At 36.3% G+C, this 19,617-nt stretch overlaps 3 protein-coding genes and 2 non-coding genes across 5 annotated transcripts; 2 read left to right on the top strand and 3 right to left on the bottom strand.

The window, feature by feature from the left end:
* The first annotated feature begins 1,458 nt into the window (after positions 1-1,458).
* Positions 1,459-11,960, top strand: LOC139894366 (DNA mismatch repair protein MSH5-like). The gene is made up of 34 exons (XM_071877610.1): positions 1,459-1,576; positions 2,333-2,364; positions 2,596-2,690; positions 2,938-3,018; positions 3,089-3,161; positions 3,733-3,796; positions 4,363-4,517; positions 4,590-4,691; positions 4,814-4,841; positions 4,918-4,949; positions 5,042-5,099; positions 5,181-5,267; positions 5,639-5,695; positions 6,020-6,121; positions 6,234-6,278; positions 6,475-6,552; positions 6,681-6,731; positions 6,836-6,917; positions 8,131-8,204; positions 8,301-8,400; positions 8,605-8,701; positions 8,798-8,887; positions 8,972-9,036; positions 9,145-9,203; positions 9,317-9,393; positions 9,486-9,572; positions 9,686-9,707; positions 9,796-9,879; positions 10,707-10,760; positions 10,849-10,934; positions 11,037-11,068; positions 11,168-11,191; positions 11,446-11,561; positions 11,652-11,960. Exons 1-34 carry the CDS (start codon positions 1,535-1,537, stop codon positions 11,736-11,738), a joined length of 2,418 nt encoding a protein of 805 aa, XP_071733711.1. The 5' UTR covers positions 1,459-1,534; the 3' UTR covers positions 11,739-11,960.
* LOC139895438 (U2 spliceosomal RNA) lies at positions 7,321-7,516 on the top strand. The gene has a single exon (XR_011775886.1). It is a non-coding gene; the product is annotated as a U2 spliceosomal RNA (small nuclear RNA).
* On the bottom strand, positions 10,158-10,352 carry LOC139895451 (U2 spliceosomal RNA). Its single transcript, XR_011775898.1, has one exon. It is a non-coding gene; the product is annotated as a U2 spliceosomal RNA (small nuclear RNA).
* Positions 11,961-12,806: 846 nt separating the features above from the next.
* On the bottom strand, positions 12,807-14,195 carry LOC139888128 (uncharacterized mitochondrial protein AtMg00810-like). Its single transcript, XM_071871162.1, has 2 exons — positions 14,110-14,195; positions 12,807-14,034 (listed from the first exon to the last, which is right to left on the bottom strand). The coding sequence occupies exons 1-2, from the start codon at positions 14,193-14,195 to the stop codon at positions 12,807-12,809; spliced, it is 1,314 nt and encodes a 437-aa protein (XP_071727263.1).
* Positions 14,196-18,763: 4,568 nt separating this feature from the next.
* On the bottom strand, positions 18,764-19,411 carry LOC139888127 (uncharacterized). Its single transcript, XM_071871161.1, has one exon. The coding sequence runs from the start codon at positions 19,409-19,411 to the stop codon at positions 18,764-18,766; it is 648 nt and encodes a 215-aa protein (XP_071727262.1).
* Between the last annotated feature and the right edge of the window lie 206 nt (positions 19,412-19,617).

Genomic DNA, 19,617 nt, shown 5'->3' with positions numbered 1-19,617 from the left:
CGTTTGATTTTTTTTTCTATCAAGTCCCGAATTTGAATGGATATATGATGTCTGAGATGAATAAGTGATTAATAAATAATTAATATTTGTTTTATGTGCTGAAAAATTGTCCGAATAACTAAAATTACTCCGTACTAAACTGACCCTATAAGTGAGCAGTTATCAGAGCAGTTATTAAAAAGTAATAGCTTAAATGGAAATTCACACTTAATTCAATTTTTTTATTAACTCGCGCCTTATTTAATAAGTTAAAGTCGCGTCTTATTTAATAAGTTAAAAACAAACACCCGTTCATGACTTTTTAAATTAAGTTTCATGAAGTCAAATAAGTCCGAAACAAACATTACCTGAACTATATTCTCGGTTATAAGATATTCAGTTAAACGAATCCCAATTCCAAATTTTCATATGACCACTCCCAACCATGACGTACTTCCTCCCCAGGACACACCGCCACATCAGCACCACATCAGCTTTCTCTCTCCATTTATTTTTCACTTTCTCTCCATCACACACCACTACCAACCATGACATCCTCCCTCCCCATCACATGGCCCCACATTTTTTTATTAATATTTACTACTACTACTATTATTATTATTATTATTATTATTATTATTATTATTATTATTATTATTACAAATTTTTTAAACAGCACTTTTATTGATAAACAAAGATACGATTACATTTTTTTAAAAAAATTTTTTTTACACAATTAAGCATATAAATACGAACACATAATATTAAGACTATCAATATCTTTTGTCAATCGTATCATCGCTACTCTCTCTTGGTGGACGATAATCGTAATCAATGAAAAGAAGATGCACTTTGATGGGTTCATCTGCCTTAATTGCTTTATTTTTAACGGCATCCCAATCTTCATCCGTATCAAGAAACTTGTATCTTTTGTCATCGTCATTGTAATACAAGAAGTCCGAGTGTTTGAACTCCACATTTTCTTTGACAAACTTCAACAACTTCGAAAAATCCATTTCACTAACGTCAACGTTTTCGAACATTCTTCTTTCGCCACTTTGAGTACACGATTTCCAATCATCCGTATACTCACAGTTGAAGTAAACGTAAATAGGGACGAGAGTGGGTGCCATTTTGAGTGATTGTTTGAAGATTTATTTATTTGGGAGTAATTTTATATATTGAGATGGAGTGTATTGGTGTTGAATGGTGTTGAGATGGAGTGTATTTATATAGGAGGAGAAGGAAAAGAAAAAAAAAAGAACCGTTGCACTAAAATGGGTCACCAACGGCTCAATTTGCGTACTCAAATTGTTATCCACATGAAGGAAACCAGCACGGATGAAGGAAAGACAACCGAGGGCAGATCGATTGCCAACGGCGCCCTCGAGGGCGGCCGAGGAAGGGAGTCGAGGACGGGTTTTTTTAAACCGTTGGGAGTGGTCTAACTAATCGGTATTAATTAGTAGCATAACAACCGTTGTACTCCGTAAAAAACTCTACATAAATACACTGATTCACTTTCGCGCGAAAACACAGACGCTCGAATTGTGCTATGGAGGAGGAGGAGGTAGACGAAACAGAAGCTGTGCCTCAGGTGCGTTAATCAACGCCATTAATACATTCTCTGTAACTTGTATATCATCATATCACATACTATTATTTATCGGATCAGTTAATTGCTTGCATTCATTTTCATTTTTGTAACCTAATTTTACCTGTTCACGTTTTTTTCGTCATCGTCCTCGTGATATCTCAATCCTTTCATATTATCATGTATTAGCAGTAATTGCTTCGATTTATTAGACGTTAACGCTACTAATTAATGTTTGATTTATCGATCGCGTTTTGCAACTTTATTTCATATATATATGATTTGAAGAATTGTTGCAAGTCCGAATCTAGGTAATTGGAACTTACTGTAGCAATTAATATTATTATTAATAGTTTAGTTAAAGGAAACAATATTTTAGCAATTCAGTAACATAGAAAAAGTCATCGACAGCAAAGTTCAGTTTTCGTTCCTTAATGCAATGCCACGTGGACATCACTACTATAGCAAAGTTCAGTTTTCGTTCCTTAAGAGAAATTAGTTAATTAAGTTTTCTAGAACCAAAATGATATCTTGCAAGTAATCCAGGCTTTTCCGTCTAAAAACTGTTTTACTTTGAGAAACTATTCCTTTCTTCATTGTCACGAAGGAATAGAAATGGAAAATATTTGGAAGCACAGGCTAATTTGTCTTAAGGGATCTGCGAATATTATTTTTGCTTATATTAATATAAAATTTCATTGCGTAATGTTTCCCTAAACTTATTTGGCGCTAATAATTTAATATGGTTTGTCTATGCAGGTGTACATGGCATGCCTCATGCAGGGTCATAGGTTAAGCTTCTTTCGTAAACAAACATCAGTATTTTGTGTATGCGGAATCAAACTGATATTGACGTTATCCACACTGATATACGATAATCATTATCACATTTATCTGTTTACCAGGAATAATGTACATAATAATCTTATATTTACAGTATCCTGCAGACTAAGTCTTCCCTTTTAATATGATATGAAGATATGTGTAGTAGAGTTAACACAGTACTAAAATTTTGTATTTAGAATTGGAGTTTCCTATTATGATACTCTTACCCGTGAACTTCATGTGCTGGAACTATGGGAAGACGGAACTGGAGAGTTTCCCTTGATTGATATGGGTAAAAGATGCTTTTGCTTTCCCTCTTACATACAATATTTTTTACAAGGTGAATGGAATTTCGTTAGCTCATCAATAAAATAGTATTTGGATTTCCAATCATTTAGATGGTGTGATTTCCTTTCCTCTTCCCTATGATATTTGATTACCTCTATTTCATATCATCAGCTATACAGCTTTTAAGTTTGGTTCATTAGAAATTTTACTGCAGCTTAACAACTCTTTTTTCTTACTTTGTCTTGTCCCAGTGAAGTATCAGGTTAAGCCATTGATCATATACACAAGTACCAAGAGTGATGAATTTCTCTTAACTGCTTTACAACAAAATGGTAGGTTTTCTTGTATTCTTTATGCACCCTGAGCTTGTGGATTGTGTATTCATTCTCGCTAGTGATACAGATGGTGAAAGCGAGGTGCCTTCTGTAAAGCAGATGAAGAGTTCAATATTTAGTTATGAACAAGCATGGCACAGGTGTAGTAACTTTAAAAAGATTTTCAATTATGCAATTCCGCCTATTTTTGCTTTCCGTATAAAAGTTAGTTAATGATGACTGCTTTTAAATGTCTTTGGTTGTAACACTGTGCAATAATAAACATATTTCTCAAGTATATCGCCAGTAATCTTTTTGCCTTTCAGAAAATTTGGATTTCTCAATCAAATAAAATTTTATGGGTTTCATTGAATACTTGTTTTGCTATATTCTTCGTATATAGTGAACACTGTTATGATCTGTCATTTACAAACTTAATCCATTATCATATGATACCTTTTCTGTGTAGTAAGCTATGATTTTAACATGAATGGTTTATTATTCTAATATAACTGAGACAAAAGCATTGAGAAACTTATCTATGTTCTGGCCGATGGTAGCACCAGAAGTTTGTAGTGATGAATTAATATGAATATGCTTCTACTTTTTTGTATCTTTATATCTCTCATATCATATGATAGGATTCCATAGACATGTTGTCATTCGGCTTATAAAGTTCTCCATTCCTAATATTCCGGCCTTGCTGTTTTATCTCTTGGTTTCATAAGACAGATTAATATATCTCCGAGTAGCAGGAATGGATGATGGGTTAAACATTAAAGAAAGAATCTCCTTTGTAAGTTCACGATTTTTTTCCCAAGTTATCACTCCTCCCTAGTTACTGTTTGTCTAACACAGTGTTTCATGCCAATTACGTTGAAGACTCTCACATAGTTAATCCGTTTATTAAACGAATTCCAGCATATTCTATCTCTTCTTCTTGCTAGTTATATCTCTAAAAAGCTGATGAAATCACGTGCATTGTACTTTTTCTGAATTCAGCTTATAAAAATTAAATGTGTAATCTTACGAGTGTTGAATCAAGTATATCTTCCTCTGCGGTTACAATTTTTTGTTTGGTCTTTGGTAAAATCTTCTGTTAACTGACTAAAATAAGAGTGGACACTGTGTATATATCCTCCATTGTGCGCCTTGCTTTTGAGTTTTGTACTTATTGTTGCTATATTGTTTTCTTCTCCTGCCACTCTTCTACCACCACACTATTGGATCTAATATTGTTGAACAAAATGGTCATGTTTTAGATACTCGTGCTGCAGTTTTAATATAATTTTAGTTTGATCGGTTCCGTTTCCAAAGTTGTACTTTAGTCTGAGTCAACATTTTATTGTTTTTTGACTATAGCTAAGCTCTATGATGGACATAGAGAGTGAAGTTCAAGTTCGTGCTAGTGGAGGACTTCTTGCCATATTGGAGAATGAAAGAGTCGTGGATACCATTGAACAAAATGAGTGTGGGAGTGTGTCTATTGTGATCAATTCTATCATGCAAATCTCACTGTATGCAATCATACTTTTTGTGTTCATATTACCATCTAATGGTTGCCTATAAGTCCTCTTTTTGAAATGCAGGAACAAATTTCTTAAAGTTGACTCCGCAGCTCACGAGGCATTGCAGATATTCCAAACAGACAAGCATCCAAGCTACATGGGTATTGGTAGATCAAAAGAAGGGTAATCAATTGTTCTTTTCTGTTTATGTACATATCAAAAGTAACTATAGTTGAGAGATCAATGATTTAGTTCCAATGAAATCATTATCAATATGACTGATGGTAATATTTGATTACATGCAGGTTTTCTGTCTTTGGAATGATGAATAAGGTGTGGAGATTGCTCTCTTCTTTTTTATCTTATTTGATTTTGAAATTAGTATCTAATCGATGTTCTATATTTTTAGTGTGTGACACCTATGGGCAAACGTCTTTTCAGGTAAACAAGGATTTGCTGCTATATGTTCTGTAAGTGTAGAAATATTCCTGCAGCCTACAGTTTCATACGATGGTTTGTTTTCTCTGTAATAGGACATGGTTTCTCAGGCCCATACTAGACATCGACAATTTGAATAGTCGTCTGGATGTTGTATCCTTTTTAAACTTGTATTCGTCTTTCTGTGCTTTATTCAGTATCTACAAAAATGTTTGTGTTCTTTGATAGATTCAGATATCGTTCTTCGTTGCATCTGAAGAATTGTTGACTGCTTTACGTAATACATTGAAATCTGTTAAGGATGTTCCCCACATACTGAAGGTACAATACTATCTTATATCTTATATTTATTTATTTTAAATTACATATTAACTTTTTATCGGATATGGAAGTGGTTTGCTGTACAATCTGGTTATACTCATGCTGACCGATATAATATCAGACTACAATCCCAAATTCTAAAGCATTGAAATATTTTTATACGAATGGGTGATTCAATATTTCGAGTTTTGCCTGGTATTCATACTGAATTACTGCAGCCCATAAGAAGCTTTACTATTTTGCCATTGTGGTCCACTATAGTCGGTGTCATCAAGTCTATTTATATGTTACAACTCCAGAATAATTACTTTTTTAGTATATTTTTTTATCTGTAATGTTCTCACTCATTATTTAAGTTTTTTGCATGGTAGAAATTCAACTCCCCCAGTTCTGTATGTTCCTGTGGTGATTGGACATCCTTTTTGAAGGTAATATTTGTTCTTCATTTCATGACATCCTTATATCTATCTGAAAGCATGCATAATTTTAAAATATACATTTCGCTGTGGTGCCTGAAACTGATGTTTTTAGTCTAAACTTTAATTCTAAAATTTAGAAGACATGCGTTGCATGCTAACCCTGTCTTCAGATAAGAATTACTCCGTACGCAGACGATAAATAAGACCTCTACACACCTGTAGCAGTTGATTATTTACATGCATGTTTAATGACAACATATGTTGCGTATAGTCGTATGCATATAAGGACCTTGTCATCAACTTGTTTTAACTTATGTTTCTTATATCATGTAGAGCCTTGCTGCACTCCTGCATATCAACAAGATATTTGAACTAGGAGTTTCTGAAAATCTTCAGGACCATGCTAACTACTTTAATGTACATATTGTTGAGAAGGTATTGAATTATTCTCTAGAAAATTGGTAATGCTGCAATTTTGTTGTCATTTGTTTTTATGTATCGTTGTTGTAGCTGGAAGGCAATTAATTGGATTGTGACTTTTTAATAGGCGGCTTCTTGCATTTCAATGGATCTGGCTTATGTATATGAACTGGTTAGTTACCTTTTATTTCACTTTACTGATTATTCATTTCACAATATGTAAGACCATGCTTCTTTAATTAAAATTTCATTGCTGTGAAATATAATGTTTACTTCCTCCTCCTCTAGGTGCTATCTTAGATGATATGGGTTACTGACTTATATTGAACTTTCACAAAAAAAAAATTGATTTGGTTTTTCTTTTGTAGATAATTGGTGTTATTGATGTAAATAGAAGTAAAGACAAAGGTTACGAGACATCTGTGAAAGATGGTTTTTGTGAAGAGGTCAAGGACTTTATATTTGGGTTTTCTTAAGCACACATTATATATCTCTCCCTCTCTCTTTCCATCTATTTTACCTTTCAAGTGCATGTTCCTTTTTTGACAAACCTTTCATTCATAATCAAATGCAGTTGGATGAACTGAGGCAAATATATGAAGAATTGCCAGAATTTTTGGAGGAGGTTTAATCTTAACTTTACAAATGCTGTAATGGCGTCGATATTGGAAGTAAATATGTGTTTATCAATATACGCTGCCAGTAATGATTACACCATTCCTTGGGCAGGTATCATCATTAGAACTCGCACGTCTTCCTTACATGTCGAGAGATCGATTGCTCCCACAAGTTGTTTATATTAATCAAATAGGTTTGTCATTCTTCTTTGCCATGTTTGATAGTATCTAACACCTAAATGTATGTACTTCAATTGGGCTGAAGTTAATCATCTTAGACTTTTACTGGAGTATGATACGTGGCTGACATATTGTATATAATGCTAGTCTTCTTACCCATATGTTTATATATTCTATCTAAACTTAAGTACTGTGCTCTTTAAGTTTGAAATAAATTTTACTCAATCAGGTACAATTAGAAAAGGGTCTGAAGTTTTAGTTTAGAGTAGAATTATTGGTGAAAACTGATATTAAAAGGGTAGCTTTTTGTGGTTGAACCAAAAGGAAAAAGTAGCTCACAATCCCACATCGGTTGAGTGAAAAATACAAGGGTGAAGGGAGTGGCTATAAAAGCAGCGGCCCAACAAAGGATTAAGCATACCTTTCTCGGCCTTTTGGCTAAGATCAAGTGTAGTATCTGTTCTTATCAGTTTAATATCTGATATGTGGGCCATCGGCCCACTCGATATTAATCTTATTTTTTATGGGGAAAGGTCCATCTCAATAGCTTGCTATTGGGGGTCTTTGAGCGTCGCCTTGGTGTTGCACTACTACCTTGGCTGGCGCACCCCTCCAATTTTTAGTCTTAAATTTTGTAAATAAATGTGGTTATAACTATATAATGTAAAATTAGTAAATCTATTTAATGTCTCATGGTTACCCCCAACCTGTTTCTTCTAAAGATTTGATGTTGGTCCAGGCTAGGCTCCAATTACTAGCCTACATATAGGCCCCATAGTGAGCCTCAAAGCAAAGATCTTTCCATTACCTTCATCAACGATAGCTGTATTTCAACTTTTATTGGAGTTAGTTAGTTGCTCTTCTGGTTTTCCTACACAGCTTGAAACTAAAACTATGATCTATGACTATAGTATAGATATACGAATAAATAGTATAAATAGAAAATAACTGTAACCAAGTAAATATAATTATAGATATAGGAATAGTGTAAGAACATAAGTAAAAAAACATTGATGATACCACAACTCCTAGTTTATCCCTAAAATCTCTTGCAGTTTAGGAGCTACTTTTTATCGCAGTAACAATATAAGTAAATAAACATTGTTGCCACTCTCCAATTTAAAAAATTCATATGTTGAAGGATGTGTAACTAAACTGTTGTTTCTTTAGTGTTGAAATTGAGAGTGTATCTTCATATGCTTTAGTTATATTTCTGTTTCCGAATAGGGTACCTGATGCGCATATTTGAACAAAGGCTAGAGGAAAGAGTTCTAGACAACCTTGAAGACTACGAATTTGCAGTAAGATGATTACTTGTTAATCTTAATATAACATTACCATATATTTAGATGCATTTAATCAACTCTAATTCATTAAGCCCGAGTTTCGTTTTCCAGTTCTCTGATGAAGACAGTGACGCTAGAAAGTTCTACTACCGCAATGCAAAAACACGAGAATTGGACAGTCTTTTAGGAGACATCTATCATAAAATTCTGGGTATGTGATCTTAATAATAAACTCTCTTTCAGCTGCTAATGAAATCGTAACAGGCTGGGGAACCGTTCAGTTTTCTTAACACATACCAAGAGATTTTCATTCGCCTGGGCATAAAAAATTCAACTCTCAGGATTTAAGTTAATATATGCATTGTATTAATCAATTTTTTGTTTCTTTCTTGTATTTACTCATATCCTTTCAAAGATATGGAGAGAGCCATTACAAGGGACTTAGTGTCGCATATTCTTGAGTTCTCAATGCATCTACTCAAGGGGGTCAATTTTGCAGCTGAACTTGACTGGTCAGATACATTTTTAGCTAGCTGATCCTTAGCTTCTCGACCTTTTGTAACCTGTTTTTTAGTATTTATTGACTAATGTTGCTCATTGCTCGATAGCCTTTTGTCATTGGCACTGGTCGCTCGTCAAAATAATTATGTAAGACCCACATTGAGTGCTGAACCTGTGCTTGATGTTAGGAATGGAAGGTCAGAATATCTTTTTTTTTCTTCTCAGAATGGACTACCCAATTCAATATTTAGGCAATAATATTCAGTGCAATCTGTTATCAGACATGTTTTGCAGGAAATGACAGTTGGCACATTTATTCCAAATGATACCAAGATTATTGATCATGGTATATGGCATGTCATCTTTATTGAATGTTTCTTTGTTTACTTAGCTTCTAAGAATTCACAAACATCATGTTTATTCATTTGTTGGTTCTCTGAATTACGTTTCTCAGGGAGTATTCATATCATCACAGGGCCTAATTATTCCGGAAAAAGCATTTACATAAAGCAGGTGGTTCCTATTTTCTGTACGTTCTCAGAATATTCTCGTCATAAACTTGCATATAGGGTCCAACAAAGCCTCATGAAAAAAAAACCCAGATTGAATGCCATTTAACATTGCAGGTAGCATTGATTGTTTTTCTTGCCCACATTGGAAGTTTTGTACCAGCAGATGCTGCGATAGTGGGTTTAACTGATAGGTTAGCTTTAACCCCCTTCTAATATGCAATCATAATGATTTTCGGATCGCTTATATTCTTATCATATTTATCAATGATTAATGCAAGTACAGGATTTTCTGCGCTATGGGAAGCAAGCTTATGACAGCTGAACAATCGACATTTATGATTGATCTGCACCAAGTTGGAATGATGCTAAGGTATTTATTGGTGTAACTACGTGAATTCTTAGCAGGCAACGATGAAATGTTAGAAGCTGTAACCAGTCGAAGTTGATTTATTGATATTCATAATGATATTATAATATTTTAAGGCATGCTACTTCTCGATCATTAGTTTGAAAATGTAAAGATGACACTAATTATATATTTATTCTCTTTTTATGACCTAATTATATATTTACTCTTTTTATGATATGCTAAGCATTCACCTCTTCCATTCTTAGATGGTGTTGGACTCCTTGGTGGAACAATTGAACATTTTATCTCAATGTATTCTCCTCCAAAGGTTTGTTTCTCTTGCCCTGGCTGAAAATCATTAAAAAGTAAACTTGATGTATATTTGATACAGCTTAAAATGCTGCCTTTTTGAAAAACTTCCCGAGTAAATTGCCCTTTTAAAGTTCAGTAAACTTCATTTATATTTGAAACAGGCTTTTAAAAGTTTCCATTTTGAAAAGCTTGTAAGCTTTCTGAGCAAACAATTGGCCTTTGAAATATAAATTCAAAAAAAAATTATTAAAAGCTTAAAATAAGCTGAACATGCAAAATTTTGACTAAAAATTGGAGGGGTGCGCCAGCCAAGGTTGTAGTGCAACACCAAGGCGACACTCAAAGACCCCAATAGCAAGCTATTGTGATGGGCCTTTCCCCATAAAGGATAAGATTAATATCGAGTGAGCCAATGGCCCACATATCAGATATTAAACTGATAAGAACAGATACTACACTTGATCTTAGCCAAAAGGCCGAGAAAGGTATGCTTACTCCTTTCTTGGGCCTCTGCTTTTATAGCCACTCCCTTCACCTTTGTATATTTCAGTCATCCGATGTGGGATTAATTGCCTTTCAAAAATTCCTATCAGAAAAAATAAAACTGATCTCAACTCTCAATCACCCATCACCTGCTAATTGCATATATACTTCAAAGTCCATACATTACATATATACTTCAACTAGTGCCCAGATATAAAAAAATCTTCTAATGTTAATAAATAAGATATAGATTATTTTTTTGGATATAGATGGGTGCATATTGTGAAGCATCTACAACTTCCGAGGTTAAACTAGGTGAGGTTGTTGACTAACTGCCAAACTCGTAAACATACGCTGCAGGTTCTAATTTGCACTCACTTGACCCAGATATTTGTTGATAGTGATTTATCTCAGGTAACAAGTTAATAATTTTAAAGCATGAAAGCTTCTATTCATATCCATGTACTATGAGTTACTAATTAAAATCGTTGATGAATATCAGTCGGATAAAGTCAAATACTACACGATGAGCATATTAAGACCCGACGACAATAGTGAAAACATTGATGAAATTGTATTTCTATATAGGTAAAAAAAGCAACAAGGCCTTAAGTAACATTCAAAGTCTAAGTCCTTGTTTAAGTTTTCTTGCTCCACTATTAATATCATCTGTCAGTTTGTATATGTCAGGCTGGTTCCTGGACATGCACTTCTCAGCTATGGTGAGTTGGTATAATGGTATTAGCTATTCAATTCAATTCAATGCGAGTAAAAAGAAGGAAAAAAAAAATTAAAATGTCACTTTAATTTTCTTTTTGCAGGACACCATTGTGCCCTTCTTGCTGGTATGTTTCAACCATGTCACTTATATAAACTCTGTTTTATCATTTTATAGTTTCGACGATTAAGATTATGATACTTTGCCTAGACATGTTTAGCACCTAAGGAAATTAAATGCATCCTGTCTTATATAAAACCAAAACTAAATGTGTACTACAAGTCTACAACTAGTGTAATACCAGCAGAACCTGCCCATTGTTAATTAATTTTTTAATTCATATATGGTTTCATAGGCCTTCAGTATTATATTACCTTTCAGGTGTTCCTCAAGAAGTTATTAGGAGATCAGCATCAATATTGGATTATACCATCGAAGGCATTCATATCGACCGACTTTGTAATGAAATGATAACAGCTCAAGATGACCAGTATAAGGTGCTGTAATCATCATGATTATATAGCATTCTATTGGAGACAGTTTGTTTTTCACAATAACTATAACTAAAAATGTGAAACAATTGGCAGAATGCTGTGGAGAAGATGGTAGCTTTTGATGCTATTAATGGTGATCTGGCCCTCTTTTTTCAAGATCTTTTCCCTGGACCACCTTAAATTTTGTATGTTGGTTGCAAGAGGGTCAGCTTCAAATGCTCATTAAAGTTTGCCTTTTATAGAATATTGATTATGCCTTCTAACTCTCTTCTTGTTTAGTTGAAATGTTACCACAAATTCAGTTTTGAAACGATATGATGCAACATATTGTGTAGTTTGTATCTTTAAACTCGTAACTTAGAACATGTGAATATTCAAATTTTAAATCTTTTCTAGCTTAATCACACCTTATCATCGTTATTTCTAGAAGCAGCCTTAATTGTTACTTTTGAAATCATTTTCTAGAAGCAAATTTAGTGGTTAAAAACTCTTCGGGGTATTCGGGTCATTAAAGTTAGTAGCAAGAAGCAACTATTGTGGAATACTGGTGGTTGTATGTCTAGCTACAGTTGCAACTTTACTTGTGGTTCATGGTTGTAATTAAGCCACAAATTTTATGCTATAGATATTTCTTAGAGGATTAAGGTATAAAATGAAGACCCGTGTTTTAGAGGTTGGGACGTTTTCTATAGTTTTATTATAGGCATGTTATATGGATTGGCAATCTTGTCTTATTATTATATGAAGAGTATGGCACCAACAATTGAATTTTGACTTAATAATTGATATACATCGAAATTTAGGAATAACTTTTGTATACATATTATACTTCTCCTATTTGAACAAATATAACACACTGTCGTGTTTTAGAAATAACTTTGAATTGGGAACTAGGATGGCCAGTTTAATTTAGACCGGTTTAGCTCATTACTCAGTTATAAAAATCATTATTATAAGAGTATGAAATACTGATATTGATTGATAATTTCTCTGTGTGTTTTACATCGTGTATACTGTTGTATATATATCCAAAGTGACTAACCAACTATGCTGTAAACTAGGACTACACATGCTTTTCCTAAATACAAGGTCAACTACATATTTATCTGTTGACTAACATATAACATATACGGCTAACTAATACGCCCCCGCACTCGAAGCGGGGGGTGGACGAACGTTGAGAGTGTCCCTAAAATCATTGAACAGAACTGGCGGAAGTCCTTTGGTAAAAATGTCGGCTATTTGATATCAAGATGGGACATGAAACACGCGAACTTGACCACGGGCAACATACTCTCGGACAAAGTGAATATCGAGCTCAATGTGTTTAGTGCGTTGATGTTGCACGGGGTTACTCGAGAGAAAGATGGCACTAACATTATCACAATAAACAATTGTGGCTTTGCGGACCGGTTGATGTAGTTCTAATAAAAGGTTACGTAGCCAACATGATTCGGAAACAACATTCGCGACTCCACGATATTCGGCTTCGGCGCTGGAGCGGGAGAGAGTAGGTTGTCGTTTGGACGACCAAGAGATCAAGTTGTCACCTAAATATACACAATAGCCGGATGTAGAACGTCGTGTATCGGGGCATCCAGCCCAATCGGCATCCGTATATGCAACAAGACTACGTGAAGGAGATTTGCTAAGATAAATACCATGATCAATTGTCCCGTGAATGTATCGCAAGATGCGTTTCAAGGCACCCATGTGTCCGTCGTGTGGCGCGTGCATGTGAAGGCAAATTTGTTGCACCGCGTAAGAGATATCGGGACGAGTAAATGTTAAATACTGTAGTGCACCGGCCATGCTACGAAAAAATGACGGGTCATGGAACACAGGACCGGCGCGTGCACTGAGCTTGGATTTTGTATCAACCGGTGTTTTCGCTGGTTTACAATGTAACATGTCAGCTCGTTCAAGGATGTCACGAGCGTAAGTAGCCTGATTAAGAAACAGTCCAGTAGGCGTGTGCGTGACAGATATACCGAGAAAAGAACTAAGTTGGCCGAGATCCGTCATAGAAAATTCAGCGTCTAGATGTCGCATGATCATGTCTTTTAGGGACTTAGAAGAGGCTGTTAATATGATATCGTCCACGTATAACAGAATATATGCCGTGTCAGTACCATGTTTGTAGATAAATAAAGAATGATCGCATTTGCTGTGAATGAATCCGAGCCGAGAAACGTATTCGGTAAAACATTGATACCAAGCTCGAGGAGCCTGTTTCAAGCCATAAAGTGATTTCTTCAAATAACACACATGATTCGGATATTGTGGGTCACGGAAACCCGCGGGCTGGTGCATGTAAACCGTCTCAGATAGTGTGCCATGTAAAAAGGCATTCTTGACATCTAATTGATGAATGGACCAAGAGTTCTGAAGTGCTAAACTGAGAACCGTGCGTATCGTAGCCGGTTTGACAACCGGGCTAAATGTCTCCGTGCAATCAATACCAACCTGTTGTGACCTGCCATCACCAACCAAACGAGCTTTATATCACTCAAATAAACCGTTAGCACGAAATTTATGTTTAAAAATCCACATAGAACGAATAATATTCATGTCAGGTGTACGAGGGACTAATTCCCAAGTCCCGTTTTTAATAAGAGCACGAAACTCTTCTGTCATGGCACGCTTTCAGTGAGGATCATTAAGAGCCTCGAATGGATTTCGTGGAATAGGAGAGGGAGATGTAGAGGATGTGGCAGATAAGTTGTATTTCGGGTTGGGTTTGCGAATACCTGAAATGGCACGAGTGTGGATGGTACGGGTAGGCGGTGGTGGTGGTGGTGGTGTGACAGTAGCCTGGGGGGATATAGGTGGTGAGTGGGAAGGTGTAGGTGTCATAGTAGTATGCACAGGAGGCTGAGATGAGGAGTGAGTGTGATTAGGAGAGAAAGGTGGTGGAGTAATAGTGGACGTTGGCATGGGGTATGTATGGGATGAAATAGAAGTTGACAGAATAGGAGATTTAGGTGTAATGAATGGTTGGGCCTGGTGGGCCGTAGATGTGGGAGAAGAAGTAGAGGAGCCTGTGATTGGTGTTTGGGCTATAGGAGAAGTGGGAGTGTTCGTATGAGTTGGTGGAACTGTATTGACAGAAGAATTCGGTGTGGATGGAGGTGTATTTATAAGCTGATCAGGGGGTGAATTTGCGTGAAGTGGTTGGGGCAAGGAGAATATATTTTGGTGTAGAAACTCGTATGAGTCGGAGTTAGGAGTAGTGGTTGAAGAAAAGGGGAAACATTGTTCGTTAAATAGGACATGACCGGAGATAATGATGCGACGGGTTATGGGGTCATAGCATTTGTATCCGCGATGAGCAAATGGATATCTAAGAAAGATGCACGGTTTGGATCTCGGTTGGAGTTTGTGTATGGTGGTGGAGGGGATTAACGGGAAGCATTGGCAACCAAAAATACGAAGGTGGTCATAAGTTGGTTGACGGTTGAATAGTCGATGGGTGGGGGTGAGGTTGTGTAGAATTTTAGTGGGTAGTATGTTTAGTAAGTAGGTGGCCATATCGAGTGCATGGTGCCAAAAAGACGGAGGAACCGCGCTATGAGTGAGTAGGGTGCGAACAACATTGTTAATGGCGATTATCTTGCGTTCAGCTTTGCCATTTTGTGGTGAGGTGTGAGGACAAGAAAAACGAAATAAGATGCCATTATTTTTGTAAAAGCTGTGAAATAAGTTATTATTGTATTCGGTTCCATTATCACATTGTAGGGATTTAATTGATGTTGCAAATTATGTTTTTACATATTGATGAAATTGTGTAAAAATATTGTATACTTGTGATTTTTGGCCAATAGGAAAGGTCCAAAGATAGTTGGTGTAGTCGTCAAGAAAGAACACGTAATATTTGTGTTCTGATACCATATAAGAGTATGAAATACTGATATTGATTGATAATTTCTCTGTGTGTTTTACATCTTGTATACTGCTGTATATATATCCAAAGTGACTAACCAACTATGCTGTAAACTAGGACTACACATGCTTTTCCTAAATACAAGGTCAACTACATATTTATCTGTTGACTAACATATAACATATACGGCTAACTAATAATTATGTACAAAAAAATTTAAGCACATGTTTTTACATAATACGACAACATATGACAAAGAAAGATTTATATGTGACTCTGAGACATCTCAAAATAAAATTTGCATAATTTGAGACAGGAAAGTTGCGCCTGAAGATTTTTTTTTTTAAAAGCAAGCAAGTTTTATATATACAAACAAAACAATACAACCCGAGAACCAAAACGAGAAGTTGCCTCGGTGCGAAAAAACAAACTATACAAGTAAATGCTCTGGGAACAAAGCTAACAGGGAATGATCGACTATATACATAAAGAGAATATAATCCTAGCCAACACCTGTTCTAGCGACGTAGAAACCCGGATTGAGCATCCATTGGTGCCACTCCAGGGAGGACATCTTCAACCTCTTTGAGATCCACCCGAAACTAACCGTTTGCACCTCGGTTAGTATATGCATACCATTCCACTCCTTTTTCCTGAAAATTTTATTGTTCCTAGCTTTCCATAGCATATAACAACCAACCCACTTAACTGCCTCCCATATTTTATTTCCGAACTTAGAGAAGGAGGTAAATATCGAGTCATTTCCCAACGGATCAAGTATGTTTAAACTATTACCCGGGATGTTCCACCACATAAGAAAGCTTTTCCAAAACTCCTTTACTCTACTGCACTTTACCAATGAATGTTCTACCGTCTCCACTTCTTCATCACATAAGGGACACAAAATAGAATCTAGATCCATACCTCGCTTATCAAGTTCGGTGCGTACCGGGATCCTTTTTTGTTTTGCTCGCCATACAAAAATTGCCACCTTTTGCGGAATGGACGAATTTCGATTTGTTTCTACTCCTGCTAAACTTTCTAGCCGCTTTTTGTCAATGATTGTTGTAAGCTGCTTCGTAGTGAATAAATCATCATCACCAAGCAACCATCTCCATTTATCACTCGAGTTAGACTGTAGTTGGATAGTATATAACAGGTTTGAGAGCTCGGTTAGATCATTGGTTGCTCTACCCCTTAACTCTCGAACCCATTGCCATTGTAATACAGCCCCTCCATTTTCCATTCTAACTCTGTCTTGCACCGATGCTTCTTTATTCATTTCTAACGCAAATAACCTGTTGAAAGTCACCATGAAGGGCAGACCCCCGAACCATGTGTCCGTCCAGAATTTTGTAGAGCCACCGTTCCCAATATCTTTAACGAAAGAAGAAGTAAAAGCAATCCCCAGTCCATCGATAGTGTAACCTGCTTTAATTATGTTGGCCCAAGTAGTACCTCCATAGAAACAACGTGAACCATTAGTGTCACCCAACCCCCCACCCGAACCATAAATACTAGAAATAACTTTGACCCAAAACGAGTTAGGATTTGTTTTAAATCGCCACCACCATTTGCCAAGTAAAGCGAGATTTTTTGAAGTAAGTGACCCAATATTTAGACCCCCCGACTCATAGGGAAGAAGAACCCTATCCCATTTAACCCATGAGAGTTTCCTCCCGGAACCCGACCCGCCCCAAAAGAAATTGCACCTTATGGATTCAAGTAGCTTGATCACACTTGCTGGAGCTCGAAACAGGGAAAAGAAATATAATGGCAAACTACTAAGCACCGATTTCACAAGAGTCAACCGACCACCAAAGGAGATTGCTTTTGCTTTCCATTCCGAGAGTCTCTTCTTGAATTTTTCTAAGACCTGGTACCAAGCACTAACTTTGTTCATCTTTATTCCCAATGGTATACCAAGGTAGGTCATAGGGAAGATGCCTGAGGAACAATTAAATCGTGCAGCCATCAAGTCAAGCTCATCTTTTCCAACCCCAATTCCAAAAAGCATACTTTTCTGATAATTTACTTTTAGTCCCGAGAGGCTTTCAAAACAGCTTAGGAGCTTCATTATGTTTGAAATATTGCTCCTACTCCACTCGCCAAAAAAGATCATATCGTCTGCATATTGAAGGTGTGAAAAGGTAACATTTTCTCAGCCAACTTTTACTCCTCTTATGAATCCGTTCTCCACTGCCTTTTGAGTTAGTATGTTGAGTCCCTCAGCGGCTATAATGTATAGAAACGGGGAGATTGGATCTCCCTGCCTCACACCTCTTTCAGGCTTGAATTCTCGCGTTGGAGAGCCGTTTACAAGGACTGAGATTGATGCCAATATGAGACATGCCATTATCCATTTAATCCATTTTCTTCCGAAACCCAAACTTTTCATTGTCTCCGCTATAAAATCCCATTTGAGGCAATCGAACGCCTTCGCAAAATCCACTTTGAATAAAAATCCTCTTCTCTTTTCTCTTTTTAATTCGTCGATAACTTCATTAGCAACGAGAACACCATCAAGGATGCATCTTTCCTTCAAAAATGCACTTTGTTCTACCCCGATTACTTTATGTATGACCGAGGCCAGCCTGCGAGATAAGACTTTTGAGATCACTTTGTATTGGCTACTGATTAGGCTTATGGGCCTATACTCACTTAAGTTGATTGGGTTATTATTTTTTGGTACCAAGGTTATGAATGTAGCATTACACCCACGAGATAACTCCATATGTGACAAAAACCAATCGAACATTCTCAATATATCGCCTTTGATCAACCACCATAATTTCTTATAGAATTTCATATTAAAGCCGTCCGGTCCTGGGGCCTTGGAACTACAACAGCTATTGATAGCATCCCAAATCTCCTCTTCACTGAATTTACTCTCGAGGACCAGGTTATCATCATAAGTAACTCTCTCAATATCAAAATCCATATAACAGTCCTCCATCGAATTATTTGACTTGAAAATATTGGAGAAATAATCAAATACCTCTTCTTTTATTTTTTGTGGATCATCAGTCCAGGTACCGTCTATGGAAATACCTCTAATGCAGTTCTTATTACCCCTTCTTTTAATACAATTATGAAAAAACTTCGAGTTTTCATCCCCTTCAAGTGTCCACTTAATACGTGATTTTTGTTTCCACATATTAGTTTGGATTTTTTCTTTAGCAATCCATTGTTTCTTCTCTTCCAACCACGAATGTCGTTCTTGCTCAGATAGATCCCTCGATTCAGCAATTAATTCCCAATTATCTACAGCTTTCGAATGGTTTAGGATTTTCTCGCTGAGATTGTTTAGAGACTGGCTATGTTATTTCAGTTCAGCCCTTACATTCTTCATTTTATTACGGAGAATGCAGTCAGGCCTAGATCCCGATACAGGCAAATTCCACCCATTAATAACAACATCCTCTGCCCCATCAAGAAACAACCATTCGTTAAAAACTCGGGTGGGTTTGGGGCCGAAATCCTTGAAACCATTACGAAGTATTATGGGGCAGTGATCAGAAATATGCTTATCAAGCGTGGTGGCTGAAAGATTGGGCCATAATTGGCATAATTCCTCGGATACCAAAAACCTGTCTAACTTGCTAAATTTAATTCCATTATCACAGATACGAGTAAACTTTTTACCTTCTAGTGGGACTTCAATAAGTCGATTGTTGTTGATGAAAAGGTTGAAAATGTCTACCCGATTTTGGTTGAAAACAGTGTTCAAACGTTCCCCTTGACTCCTAACCTCGTTGAAATCTCCACACAAAATCCATGGCATGTCTTTAAATTGCAGCAACTTTTCAAGCTCGCTTAAGAATCGAGTCTTTTTAGCCGTAGTATGGGGTCCGTAGACATTGACTATGGCAACCTCCGAGTCAATACCTTCGACTAGACCTTTAGCCGCAAGGTCAAATTCGCCTTCAATTGCTTGGTTAACTTTGAAAATAGAATGGTCCCAAACCATAAGTCCATAAGCATACCTCCAGAGAAGCCTTGAGCAAACTTTTGAATGTATTTGAAATTATCCGATCCCCAAAATCCTTCAATCCAGTGATCCTCAATTTATCCACATTTTGTTTCCTGTAGACATAACACAATAGGTTTTTCCTTTCCACATAAATTTCGTAACCAATTGAGCTTACCGTCTTGCCCCACTCCACGAACATTCAG

The sequence above is a fragment of the Rutidosis leptorrhynchoides genome, chromosome 2, assembly GCF_046630445.1.
Source record: "Rutidosis leptorrhynchoides isolate AG116_Rl617_1_P2 chromosome 2, CSIRO_AGI_Rlap_v1, whole genome shotgun sequence".
NCBI lineage: Eukaryota > Viridiplantae > Streptophyta > Magnoliopsida > Asterales > Asteraceae > Rutidosis > Rutidosis leptorrhynchoides.
This window is presented reverse-complemented; position numbering and strand designations above follow the sequence as displayed.